The sequence below is a fragment of the Lepisma saccharinum genome, chromosome 2 (genome assembly GCF_977018435.1).
Source record: "Lepisma saccharinum chromosome 2, izLepSacc3.1, whole genome shotgun sequence".
Taxonomy (NCBI): Eukaryota; Metazoa; Arthropoda; class Insecta; order Zygentoma; family Lepismatidae; genus Lepisma; species Lepisma saccharinum.
This window is the reverse complement of record NC_139230.1, coordinates 195,400,222-195,414,915: the sequence shown is the minus strand read 5'-3', so window position 1 is coordinate 195,414,915 and position 14,694 is coordinate 195,400,222. Positions and strand designations below refer to the sequence as shown.

General features: G+C 36.3%; 1 protein-coding gene across 1 annotated transcript in view; it reads left to right on the top strand.

Annotated features, from left to right (window-relative positions):
• LOC145984242 (uncharacterized) overlaps nt 1-14,694 on the top strand; it is a 100,312-nt gene that overhangs the window by 22,388 nt on the left and 63,230 nt on the right. Inside the window, exons 5-7 of the mRNA XM_083117828.1 lie at nt 510-689; nt 9,461-9,621; nt 13,458-13,684. Of these exons, the coding sequence (XP_082973954.1) occupies nt 510-689; nt 9,461-9,621; nt 13,458-13,684 (568 nt within the window). The remainder of the gene's footprint in view (nt 1-509; nt 690-9,460; nt 9,622-13,457; nt 13,685-14,694) is intronic.

Sequence of the window (14,694 nt, the reverse complement as noted above, 5' to 3'; positions counted from 1 at the left end):
TTGTGCTTTTTCCTGAACACTGCAGAATTATCCAGGAAATTATACAAAATTTGAAGTTTATTTTTAATTTGCACTAGTTCTGTGTGAGAAACTGAATTTTGTGATAACATGTAATTTAATATTCTGATGTAATTCTCAAATATTTAAAGCAAAATTCCTGGTAACATGATGCTTGTAATTAGAGTGGAATATTTAAACAGTGCATGTAATTAGAGTAGAATATTTAAACAGTATAATATTAATCTATATTGTGAACAACTTCTAATTATTACAATTTTCAAGCACCGGTATTGATATTTGTGGGAATCGGTGAGATATCTGTATCAGTTCAAAGTGGTATGTATCAGCTCAGCCCATATATAAACGTATTATAATATAAGTGAGTGTCTGGATTGTGAAAACTTCAAAGTTAATATTTTAAAATGAAATTTAAATATTATATAGTTATCAGTAAGCATTCTTTGTATTTATTCATGCAGTAATAACTATCACTTGTAATTTTGTGTTAGGAACTCGAATTGGAGAAGCAAGGAAAGAAAAAACTAGAAAAGGAAGTGAAAAAAATTGCAGACACATTGGAAGAAGAAAGAAACAGGCAGAAACAAATAGTTTTATTGTTATTAGCAGAAAGGAAAAAGATAATAATGAAGTATGTTGAAGAAAGGAAACGGTCAGAAGATCTGGCTCAGGTATGGCATTCATTCCAATTACATGGTAATTTTTAATCAATAGCAATCATTTCTAAGCAGAAGAAAAAGTATGTACAGGGTCTGGCAGAGGAGTTAAGATGGTTTTGAAATGTGAATAACACACCTAATTTTCAAAGGTACAGAAATACAGGTTATTGTATGCCAATTGCCATGGCAGTTCTTTATGACTTGTGACTTCCATTTATGTGTACACACATTCAAAGCCTCTCCCATAAGGTGCGGACGGCCCGTTTCAATATTTCACCATCAATGTTTGCAATTTCATCTCTAATTGCAAGTTTCAGGTTGTCTAAGTGTGCGAGGTTTATTCACATACACTTTGGATTTGAGGAATCCCCACAGAAAAAATCACATTGTAAGGTCTGGTGAGCGAGGAGGTCGAGGTATGTCACCAAACCGGGAAATGACATGTCCTGGAAAAAGTTGACGAACAGCAGCTATAGAGGATCTAGATGTGCGAGCCGTTGCTCCATCTTGTTGGAACCATATGTCTTGCTGATTTATCCTATGCCGAAGCCGACAAAGTTCCGGTAAAACAAAAGTATTCATCATTGCGATATAGCATTTGGAGTTCAGTCACACAATCTCCATCTTCATCTTTGAAGAAATACGGGCCGATGACACCAAATGCAGCTACACCACACCATACCATTACTCGTGAACTGTGAAGCGGCTGTTCATGAAGCTCCTGCAGGTTTTCGTTTGACCAATATCTAAAGTTTTGCTTGTTTACAGATCCATTTAAATGGAAATGTGCCTCGTCACTCATAAGAATAATAGTTTCCTCGGACATTTGGAGCATCCTTTCAGCAAATCTTTTACGATTGACAAAGTCATCATCATGCAGCTCCTGCACAAGCATAATCTTGTAAGGGTGAAATTTTAGATCTAGATGTAACATTCGTCTTACAGTTCGATCTGAAATACCCTACGCTACAGCATGCTGGCTGGCAGACTGTCTTGGTCTCCTAACAATAGCTTCCCTTACTCATCCTGTGTTTTCTGGTGTCCTTACGGTTCGAACACAGCCAGGTGGTGACCTATTTATAGTTGATGCTGTCAATGTGAAGTTCTGCAACCACCTGAGGATAGTGTTGCGGCTTGGTACACGACCATGGCGTGCCACATGAAAATGACGTCAAAAAAGATGCTGCTTTTTCAATACAGATTCTCCAGTCTTGAAGAATCCCTCCACAACAAACGCTCGATGTTCCACATTCCAGGGCTCCATGCTTACTGGGCTGACAAACAGTTAAGCAGGCCACCAACTTCTCACTGGATCGCTGATTGTTGATTTGAATTTATTTCAATTGTTCAAACGGACAAAGCACTGACTCAAGATCTTACGTAGGTCATTTAAAAGGAAAGGAAAAAGGCATTCGAATGTGTATAGAAGTAAATTGAAGGCATCATTTTTTTTTACACGAACTGTCGTCGTAAATAAAAATGACATACAATAACCTGTATTTCTGTAGTAATACATTTCTGTACCTTTGAAAATTAAGTGTGTTATTCACATTTCAAAAACGTCTTAAGTCCTCTTCTGGACCATGTATAAATTCTTCTTTATAAGTTGTTCTAAATTTGTCATTATACTTATATATTATGGAGAAATATTGGAACATTTCCTAATTTTAGAAAATGTAACATTTAACACACTTGCTAACTTTCAAATAAATAAATATCCTAAATTTGATTTAACCATTCAATTTGAAAAAGATATATGTGAAATTAACTCAACTCATTTTCTGCACCTTAGAATGTATGGCTCAATTAAGTAAAAAGCATACTGCATTTACAAATGTCCATTAACTAAATGAAGTGAAGGTGTATGATGTCATGTGTGATTTGGAAATTCTGTAAGAGGCCTATTTTCACAACTATGATACATTATTGATGTGGAATTTGAAAATATATGGTAGAGCAGTGGATTGTGTTGCAACATAAGGAAGATTCAATTAAAACTTTACAAATGTAATAAATTAATTTCTCAATATTATTATATTATGTCATTCGTAAAGTAAGTTCCACTGATGAAAACCGTGGCGCTGCAAGTGGGGCAGTATGAAAGCGCATGTGCCTTGTGTAGCCACAACCGTGATGAAGTCTGAGGCAAGTTGGTCAGGAGAGTAGTGCGTTGTGGTTATGTTTCGGACAATCCAAACTCCCACCACGTGTGAGGTGTGGTCAGTTTTCTGGATGCACTTAATGTTCCAGCTGCGGAGATCCACAGTCAGATTTGTGAGGTGTATGGAGAAGGAATAATGAGTGCTTCAATGGTGAGAAGATGGGTGAGACAGTTTCGTGGTGGATGGGTTAGTGTTCAAGATGAAGAACGAAGTGGTCGACCATCTGTTGTCAATCCCAATTTGGTTCGTTTAGTGGAAGATCAGATTTGGAAGAACAAATCATTCACTTTGAGCTGTCATTAGAGTTTCCACAAATCTCCAGAACTGTGCTGTATGAAATTGTAACAGTGAATTTGAAATTTTGCAAATTGTGTAACCGTTGGGTCCCTCACCAGCTCTCTGAAAATGCCAAAAAGGAAAGAATGGGAAGTGCATTAGAGTTTTTGAAATGGTATAGTGAGGAGGGGAAGAGTTGTTGGATCGAATTGTGACTGGAGACGAGACATGGGTTTTGCATGAAACCCCAGAACAGAAACGAAGCACCATGGAGTGGGGGCATTCCGCGTCACCGTGGAAAACGCAACCAAAACCAAAGCTTACAAACCAAAAAATCATGTGCACTGTGTTTTGGGATAGGCATGGAGTATTGCTTGTGGAATTTGTGGAGTGTGGACAGCACATCAATGCTGAAACCTATTGTGTGACACTTCAAAACCTGTGTCGTGCAATACAAAACAAGCGACGAGGCATGCTCAGTTGGGGTGTCATTCTCCTCCATGACAATGCTCGTCCGCATGTGGCAAATACAACTCAGGAAATCCTGACTACTTTCCATTGGATAAAACTGCCACACCCTTTTACAGTCCTGATCTTGCCCCATCTGATTTTAATTTGTTCCTCCACCTTAAGGCATTCCTTGCTGGAAAACATTATGGTACTAACGAAGAACTGAAACGTGCAGTTTTCCAATGGTTGTCCATTCAAGCGGAAACTTTCTATGATAGGGTATAACGAACTTGGTATCTCTCTCTGTGATGCGTGCTTGAATTCTTATGGTGATTATGTGTGAATGTTGTACCATGTATATATTCTCACCCACATAAAGGCCATGATATTACTATTTATATGTTTCATTTTATTGCATGATGGAACTTACTTTCCGAACGACTTAATATTTCAAGAAGTTATCTTGAAATAAAGAAATTGTAATGTGCTAAATATCATTGGGAAACTGATAACATTACCAAAAATTGTAGTTTGAATGTTGGTTTCATTGTTCACTGAATGAAATCCAGAATGATGGCCCAAATTTTTGCATTTTATATAAAAATGTTTTAGATGAAATTTTCCCATATTGTTCCTGTCATCATAATTTACCAATGTTTGTCATATTTGCTTGGCTACATACAAAGGAAAAAATTGTAATTACATAAAAATCCAGGTGCTACTTAGTACAAAAATGTGGGTTTGGGGTGGGGGTCACATTTCCAATCAAGTTCAACTTTTCCTGCTTTTTGACCAAAGAAACTAGATCATGAGGCGTCAATGGCTGGTGATTGAGGTGGTTCTTTGTGATATTTGGACTTGAACTAAGTTTGAACAGATGTGGCTAATTGTGATTCACAGAACCACAATGATGATTGGTGAAATGAAATGCAGTGATATGACACAGTAAGTAGCATCATCAGAACCTAGACTGAGTTCTTCGCAGTCTCTTGACCAGCCCTGATGAGGACTCCGAGAGTCAAACCTTGGACAGCCTTTTAAAGTGTCTTGTAATGATTCTGTTTATTTGCTTTGCGTGTTTCTTAATAAGGATGCAGTGATGTCTGATCTGAATACAAAGAAGCTCTATGATAAATAACCATCTGTAACATAACATACTCTAGCAGATGTATATTGCACTTGAGTATTAAAGTTGGATTGTAGCTGCATACTTTTGTACAACTAATTTGCGAATGTCCTGTGTAACAGTAATGGTGTGACTTTATCACTAGAGACCGGATTTTAAGGGGGGAAATTTTCCTCTAAAAAGGGGAAAATTATGGAAGAAAAAAGGACTAGTTTTTTTGCACTCCACTAAAAATAACTATTTTAAATGAAAGCGCAATATATACCATTCATATATTGTGCTTTCATTTAAATATTTTTAGTGGAGTGCAAAAATAAACTATAGTCCTTTTTCATTTCCTTTTTTTTTGAAGGTAAAGAAAGTATAGCAAATAATCTTACCATCCATTTCAATGAAATCTTCCTTGCAACAGCTTTCCACATTCCATAGCTTCCTGCCACTTGTACCTGGCTTCGCCATTTCACTGACACCTAACTGTCGCAGTTAAGTTAAAACTATTCTAAGAAACTTCACAATAAAAGTCTAAATCTAGCAGATAAGTACACTTTCAACCCAACTGGCATGCTGTTTACAATACATTTGTTGCTGCGTAAGCCCAGATCACATTGTTTCAATAATTGCTGCAACGTTCTCCCAGCACTCATGGAGGGAAGGGAAGATAGAAGGAGCTTGTTTTTCCTTTCCTCTAAGCTGCACCAAATAGACAATTGTTTAATGTTTTGTTTCTAGAAAAGACAGTCATACAAAGTTTTTGTTATCTTGTCAATAAAGGGCCAAGGAAGATGTTTTTAAAAGGGAAAAAAAATGTATTTGAAAAAGGAAAAAAAGGTGAATGTAGGCTGAAAAAAAGGAAGTCAAAAACCATGTTAATCTTGTTAGTGAAAGATAATTACCGTATTTACGCGTGTATGGTGTGCGGGTGTGTATAATGCGCACTCTGGTTTTGGATGGGTAAAAGTGACAAAAAATTATATCTCATATATAATGCGCAGTACAATCCAGTTTCAAGAAATGGCTTCATTAGTTGTAGGTTGTAAATCTGTTGCTATGCTGATCAATATAAATCAATGTAAAAATATATACTTTTTCTTTCCATGACTAATGTATAAAGCCCGGATTTCTATGTAATTACATATTTTTTCTTTTATATGTACAAGCGTGGAATTAAAATATATTGACGAATTACGTCAGTAGAGATGTCACAGTGAAGTTTTATATTACATATTTTTACATATTTTACTAAATGTTATATATTCCTAAGATATGAAATATTTTTTACATAAAACAGTCCTTAAGAGGAAAATCCAATGAACTTTTGGCTTACTAGTTAAAAAAGTATCTTCTCACTTCCCCTCCCCATTTCCAGGTCTAAAAAAATATAGTAACTTAAAAGTGCGATTTGCCTTCGTTGTACGTACATAGCAGTTCGTTGATTCACCGCATTGTAACAATTACATCAAGATTCGACAGTGTTTCAGTTTCCAGTTTGTAACATGGAGCGGCAAGCAACACACAGCGAACGAAGAGAACCAACAATGGAAGGCGGCAAGTACAACGCTGAGAGGCACTTACCTTTCATCCGTACATTGTTGTAATCGTTTTGATTTTTGCAGCCGGCGGCGACAAATCTTGAATGAAGTATTGTTAACTCAACCGTAGAATTTCGTATATATATTTCGTCGCCTTTTCATTTTAACCATTGGAGTTTTAAGAAGAGCTTGCCTCAGTATTTAAACAGTGTTTTAGCTATAGAAAGCTGGAATGGCTCCGCCTACCTCCTCGTTATCTCAAAAGTTGCGATCTTGGATAGCAGTCGATGATGCATTTACTACGAATGGTAAAGTTATTTTTTGTCGAGTGTGCGATAAAAAAGTTGGGTGCACTATGAAGTCTCAATTAGATCAACATGTTCGCACTTCACTTCATGTGAAAAACAAACAACTACGGAGTGAAAAGAAGTAAGTTTTACTAACCCAGATGCAAGAGGATTCTTCATTCAGTGTGTTTTACAAGGAAATGTGCGAAGCAATGATTGCAGCAAACATCCCTTGGTATAAAATTCAAGTACCGAAGTTCCGGGATTTTCTGGAAAAATATTGTGGCCGTAAACTTCCTGACGAGTCAACCCTTCGAAAGCGACATCTTCCACATTCCTACAAAGAAACTTTAGAATCAATTAGGGCAGAAGTAGGCAGTTCCTATGTGTGGATTTCCATCGACGAAACAACTGATGCTTTGGGACGGTATGTAAGTAATTTCATTGTTGGAACGCTAATTGCTGATTCTCCATCTACACCACATCTCATTGCATGCAAAGTTCTAGAGCGTACTAATCATTCCACCATAGCACGATTTGTGAATGACAGTCTTAAATTGTTGTATCCGGATGGCGTACAAGAAGAGAGAGTTCTTCTCAAGTTCACAGACAGTGCGTCATACATGTTAAAAGCTGCTACGGCACTTAAAGTGTTTTATCCTAACTTGATCCACTTTACTTGCTTGGCACATGCTCTCCATCGCATTGATGAGGAGGTGAGAGGCAATTTCCCGGAAGTCAACCAACTTATTTCTTCCACGAAAAAGGTGTTTCTGAAGGCACCACAACGTGTGCAAGTTTACAAGGAACAATTGCCAGGTGTACCACTTCCTCCTGAACCTATTCTTACTAGATGGGGCACTTGGATCCGGGCAAGGAAGTTTTACAACGAACATTTTGAAGAAGTGAAATCTGTGCTCGACTCATTTTCGGCAGACTCAGCTGTATCGGTACGCACTGCTCAAAATCTCTTCAAGGACACCAAACTTGCTTGCGATATGGCATACATAAACAGCAATTTTGGTTGGATTGATACAAGCATAAAAAAACTTGAAACTGTTGGGCTTCCTCTCCTGGAAGCCATGGATATATATGAGGATGCAAGAAAGAAACTGTCTGCTGTTGGAGGAGATTGTGGGAGAGAAAGCTCGAAGAAAATTTGACGCAGTGACTGAAAGAAACCCAGGCTACGTCAGCTTATTTACAGTGAGCCGCATTCTCAATGGTGAAACAGTTAACCCTCCCAATGATATTTCTCCCGACCACATTCACCTCCTGAAGTACGCTCCGGTTACTTCTTGTGACGTGGAGAGAAGTTTCTCTGCGTACAAGAACATATTATCTGATCGGCAACAAACATTTACTTCTGAACATTTGGAAATGTACCTGGTAACATATTGTAAGTTAAATAATTAAATACAGTGCCTGCCCCAAGATCAAAGGTAACCTGAATTTTTGTAAGTGCTTTTTGAGTGAAAAATTTTGGGCAACGAAAATTTACTACTGAACATTTTGAATGGTACCTGGTGACATTGTATATTAAATATTGAATATATTCAAATTGTGGTTAATATTTTTGCTCTATAAGAACATAAAAAATACTTAATGTAAGCATTGTAATATTGTAACTTCAATTTTTGTAAGTCTTTTTGAAATAAAACATATCCCTTTGTGAGGAAAAAATGTAACAAAAATAGGAAGTAACGTTTGGAATAAATATTTATAGCACATATTTCATTATGAATTTACATATTTTTTACATATTTCAGACATTTTTATTACATATTTATGTACATATTTTAGGTGTTGATATTACATAAAAATCCGGGCTTTACTAATGTAACATTTATACGAGGCCCATTCAGGACCTTCCAAATAGCAGTTAGCTGCACAAGATTTCTTCCATTAAGGAATTTACACAATCCATGTATGTCATATTATTTGGCCAGTAATACATTTTAATTTTTATTATCTTTTTCCATATGTTGGACTTCCCTTTAAAAACCGGTCTCTACTTATTATCCATCCAAGGTATAATTTAGGTGCACCTTCTCTTGTATATTCATATTCATCATAAACAAAACTGAATATTTTTTTGACTTTACGTTTGTATATAATAAAAGCAGGTGGAGTTAGATAAACATTAGATATAGTTTATCATTCTCTTCACATGTTTTTTTGCTGAAAGTCTTATTGCCGAGTTTGCAAAATGTTGATGGTAAACTTATTGCAAATGATGTGTGTTCGCACATTTAAGCTGACCACTTCATATTTTTTCAGTGTGTAGGTATATTTTAAAATCTCTGTACTCTCATGAACAACCATGAAGCTGTTATATGTGGTGTGTGTTTTTTGTATGTAATGTGCTTTGTAGAGTGGGTAACATGCATAATAGGAATGAATAGGGAGAAACATTATGCAATACTATTTAGTATGGCTGAACTGTTACCGATATTGACTGATACTTTTCCTGCATTTTGGTCTTTCACAGGCTCCACAAAAATGCCTCTTGACACTTTCGCAGTGTCTAATTGTCCTAGAAATTATGCAAAATTCAAAGTTTCTCTTTCTCTTGCACAAGTTTTGTGCAAGTAACTTAATTTTTTGATGACATTACGTGTTACTTAGTATGCTAATGTAATTTTTGTGTATTTTAAAGCACAAATGTTGGTCAATTGATGCATATAATCTGAGTAGAATAGTTTCATACTATTGTTAATGAATATTTTGAATAACTTTTAATTATTACAATTTTAAAGTATCAGTATTGGTGGGAATCGGTGAGAGTATCAGCATTAGTTCCAAGTGGTATCGGCTCAGCCCTACTATTTAGCTTTAACATTGTTCTTGCTTCTTTATTTTATAGGTTGTATGTATCATATTTTATGTCATGTTTGTATAATTTTAATTGCAATCAGCATCTGAATGACACTTTTTTTTTGGTTCAAATTAGATTTTAACAGAAGAGAAGGGAAGAATAGACTCAATGGCAGAAGGCTTAGAGGAAGAAAGCAAAAAGTCTTTGCAAATGGAAGCAGAATTAGAAAAACAGCTTGCCCAGTTCGATATGGAAAGGCAGCAGCTAAAAGCAGCTTTCTGTAAGGAAGAGAAGAGGTATGTAGTTTCCATATTCAGAAATGTTTTTTCTTTTTTATTTACTGCAATTCATTTTCTTCTGTGTTATTTGAATGCATAAAGCTGAACTGAACTTACAGCATTGCCGCATCGCTGCACTGTCATGTGTTTGCTTCAGTCTGAATGTTCTCTATACGTAACAAGATTGTTAGCTACTTCATCAGAGATTTAAGATTTAATTTAGCCTGTGAATCACAGAACAAATTGCAAGTACTGTTGTTGGAAAAAGGCCGGCTTTTTGATAGAAGGTTCCTTTCATTATCATGAATGGGCTTCTGGAGTGGATTAAAGTAATGCTTTTGCCTTGTAATAAGAAGGGGTCTTGTAGCTCAATCCTCAGTGGAGTCAGAGTGCTTCGGATCTCATTTCAAACTAGCTCCAGATTTCTTAAATAGAATTTTTTTGCCATTTGCAGCCAATCTTATTTGCTTCAGCTTTAGTTTTAGGACCAGTGTTTTTCAACAGTGGGGCCTGAAAAAAGGTGCATTGCACCCAGGGTTGGCGACTAATTTAAATATAATTTTATATTTGACAGCAAGTCTATACATAATTGAACTATGATCATGCCACTGTTGATATATTAATATTAATTAAGGGTGCATATTAATTTCCATATAAACTTTAAAGATCAGAAAAGTATTTATGAGTGAAATTTTTGGGTTCAAGGCATCGATTTGTAAGAAATAAATTTACTGGGCTGTGGTCTTATAAATGTTGAGAACCACCGCAACAAGCAGCCAAAATACATCACTAGTTGCACTGTGTCCAGGTTTAGTGACAATTTGACCAAATTATACATGATGTACTGGAAAGCCAGAATACAAATATATTTTACTGAACACAAAATTTAATGTAAATATATTTGATACTAGATTTTCAAAAGGTAGAGCAGTATTTTATTTTTTGCTTGATGTACATGTTCGAATAACAAATTCAAACATTGAAAATCATATCATACTATTAGGTTCTATTAAAAATGCATACAAAACCACACTAGTTATGTGAATATGTTTATACTACATAGATATATCTAATAAGCCTACCGAAATATGAAGATGATAATTGGAATGAACCACCCATTCAAGAAAGCCAGCTTTTTTTGAAAACTCTGTTTATGTCTAGCTATGAATTTCATATTGTAAATTGTATATAGGGATATATAAGAATACCATGGAACAGGAATATTACTGCCAATTCCTGTATTTTCATTGATTGGAGACACTTGTGAAAAAAGCAGAAAAAAGCCATGGAAGAAACTCAGTTTTTTTTTCCAAAGAAGCCATATTTTTTCCGGCCACTTCCAACTCTTATTTTTTATACAATTAATTTTGCCTAGGTCAGCATTTGAATGTTTTATTAACATGAAAACAAGGCTTAACAGTGTTTATACTCTGTACTAGTGCAGAAGATGTTCAAATTTTAACAAGTGCAACCTATAGTTTTTCTCTTGGTACCGTATCAAAGGCTGCTCTCAGATCTAGGAAGGCCACACAAGCTTCTATTTCCTTATTTAATGCCTTTTCAATGACTTGCCACAGTGTAAATATATGATCCTGTGTCTGACGATTCTTTCTAAATGCAGCTTGCTCTTCTAGTCTGTTTTCCACTTCATTTCATAATTGAATTTCCAGAATTCTTGTGTAGACCTTAAAAGCTACTGAGGATAGGCATATAGCTCTGCAATTCTCACACTTGATTGTGCTACCCTTGTAAATTGGTATTATTATATTTTTCTCCCAGTGTGTTGGTACGTTGTTGTTCTCCCATGCTTCTTTACATATTCTCCACATCCACCGTATAACCTCCTTTCCTCCATATTTGATAAGCCTTGGGGATATTTCATCTGCACCTGCTGATTTTCCAAGCTTTATCTTTTCTATTGCCAGCTCTACTTCAAACAATTCTATTCTATTTCCATCTTGGCACCCACCCTGCTCTCTCTCTCTTCTTCATTACCTCTCTTCCTTTTCTTGGTTCTGTTTGAACATTTCTCCATAGTATTCACTCCATAGTTTTAGTACTTCCTCTTTTTCTGTTTTGATGTTCCCTTCTCTATCTTCTATATTCCTTATTCTCTAGCTTCCCCGATGGCGCAGTGGTAGCGTCATCGCCTTGTAATCAAGGGGTCCCGGGTTCGATACCCGGTGGAGGTACAAGTGGTTCGGATCCCACTTTAAACTGTAGGTCCAGTCCCGATTAGCCTTACTGTGCATAAAGTGGACTTAAAACAACAAATCAATCAATATATTCTTTATTCTCTTTTGATATTTCCCTTTAAGGTTTTTGACTGTTTGCCAGAATTGTTTAACATTTATTTTAGTTTCTCTTCAAAAATCTTCCCAAGCTTCCATCTTGGAATGTTTTACTGCCTGCTTGGCACTATTTCCTTTTGTACATATTCATTCCAGTTATTTTATGATTTATTTATGATATACTTTTTCCAAGCTTCTTTCTTCTTTTTAATTTCCTCTTTAACAGCATTGCGCCATCATTTTGTTCTTTTCTTTTGTCGTATTGTGGTAAGTCCAGACACACGTTCTGCTTTTTAAGCAGAGTTGTTAACACATTCCATCTCTTTTTCAATGTATTTTCCCCATTAATTTCTTCTTCTCTTATGCTCAGTTCTTCTTTCACACTTCTTCCAAATTCTGATCTATTCTCTGGGATTCGTAGTTGGGCTATTTTCATTTTTGTGTATCTTTCTGCTTTCTTGGTTCTTGAAATCTACTGTCTCTGGAGATTTGTGTAAAACTGGTGTTATTCAAATTCTTCTGCATCTTTGGTTGGGGCATATATTTGTATAAGTGCTACTTTCTCTTCTAGATCTAAATTTACTCTTATTATTCTGGAGCTCACTGGTTCCCAGTCTATCAACTTTGCTCTGTAATTTGTTTCTAGAATAATTCCTACTCCGTCCTTAGCCCTGTTTTTCTTACTTATTCCTGAGTAGAAAAGTGCGTAATTCTTATCCAGGATCTTCTCTACATTTCCTTTTTTCTTAGTTTCACTAACTCCTAGTACCTTCATTTTATATTTCTCCATTTCTCCAACTATTTCAGTTTCTTTGCCTGTTAAAGAAGTAATATTCTATGTTCCAAATGTTGTTGTCCTTTCCTTGCCTTGTTGCCTCCAATGAATCCATCCATATTCTTTCCATTGATTTCTCTGAATATTTATTTGTTGTTTCACTCTGAGTGGGTTATTGTCCTATGCCAGGCTAGCCTAATGGAGGGGCTGCCCCTCCTCTTGGCCTCTAGCTTTGCCAGATTTTCTTTTGGGGTTTCTTCTCCTAGCCTTTGAAGATCCCCCTTCCATCTGCAAGGCAGCAGATCCTCACTTTTAGACTCTAGTAAGTTGCCTCTTCTGCCGTCCGTGCTGAGAGAATTTGTTCTCTGCCACTTCCGCTGTTGAGGACTTCACCGTAACCCTGGCTAGGGACCCTTACAAGGTACTACCATCCGGAGCCAGATGGACCAAGTTTTTTTTAAAGAGGTATTACTCCTCTAGGTTCCTCTGCCTCATCCGTTGAGATGACCATCCATCTTCTTCCGCCTTTGGAGCCATTGATTGACCAGTAGGTTGCTTCTTAGTCTGGCTCTTCCCCCCTAGCCTGCCTGGCATGGGTGACCTTACTGGTAGCTAAGCTACCATTGGTAAAGCCTAGGGGATCATCAGAACATGCAAGCCCCACCACCAACTACAAGGTCATGCAACCCCAACTAAGTGGGGTCGTTGTACACATTTTTTTGTCATTAGTTTTCTCTGTTGGTAATATTAATATTTAATGATTCCATATTGTTTTTTTTTTTTTTCAGGTGTAAAGAATTTGAATCTGAAGTGGAGAAACTAAGAGGTGAAGTGGATAGTGTAAGGAAGCAACTAGCTGAAGCTCATCAAGTTGCTATGTTTCAGGCAGGAACCAATGTTAGTCCACCTAGAGTAATTTTACCTCGCACTGGCAGCACAGCTACTCCACCACAGCCACCAGCAAAACCATCTATTATTCCACCTCAAACATCCCCACGTCCTGGCCAGCCTTCAGGTAAATAGACCATATGATTTGAGGAATATTTAAAAAATATAAGTAGGGACACAAATTTCTGGTAAATAAAAACTGAGGAGAGCGGTAAAAGAAATGTTAGATCGGTGGTATATACCTGCGGTGAAATTTTTTTTTCAGTACTCTCTTTTGAATGGTGAGAGAATACAAGAAAAAACAACCTGTAAATTAAGTTTTGTGATCAGCATTTGCTTGTGCCTTATTGAAGAGAATACTATTGCAAATATGTTATATATTCTCAAGTCTAACAATGAATCTATTCAGAAAATGGTGAACACTCATTTAGTTGAATTTCAGACTCAAGCGACAGGTGAGACATGTCTCTTAGAAACAAATCTTCATAAATAAATGCAACATTTCAAACCAAAGTGACATGACAAGTTGCATGTGTTTCTCGGACTGAACCATTTTTTTATATGGTGCATGGTATCTCCTTGGTCTGAACCATTTTCTCAATATGGTGCATGGTATCTCCATGGTCTGTTTTGCTTTAGACTGAAGGGACCCTTGTCACATGAGTATATTACCAATCAGTTCAGGCCTGTGCAGGCTATCATACTACTATGGTGTGAAACATTGTTGTTGATTGGCTCAATCTTAACTGGCATGTGCCTGGTGTCACTTGCCACCTAAGTCTGTTGTTTGCGCATACTTATGAATAGGAACCTTGAATTATTCCAAATGTGACAACACCAAAAAATGTTAATTGCTGCAAAAAAAAAAAAAAAAAAAAAAAAAGTGTTGATGTATGTGCATTGCATGTTTGTGAGATCATTTTCATCCATTTGAAATCACGAAATAACACATTTATTTGGCATAAAATGCAAATTTAATCTTTTGTGAATATCAACACATTTTGTGCTTTAAAAACTAAAAATAACATGAAAATCCACCACTTGTGTTTTGTGTGCACGCCTACCATATTTACAGATGTGTAATTTGCTTGCTTTCCAACATTTTGTGCAAAGGAAAGTATGGTGTGTGTGTGATAT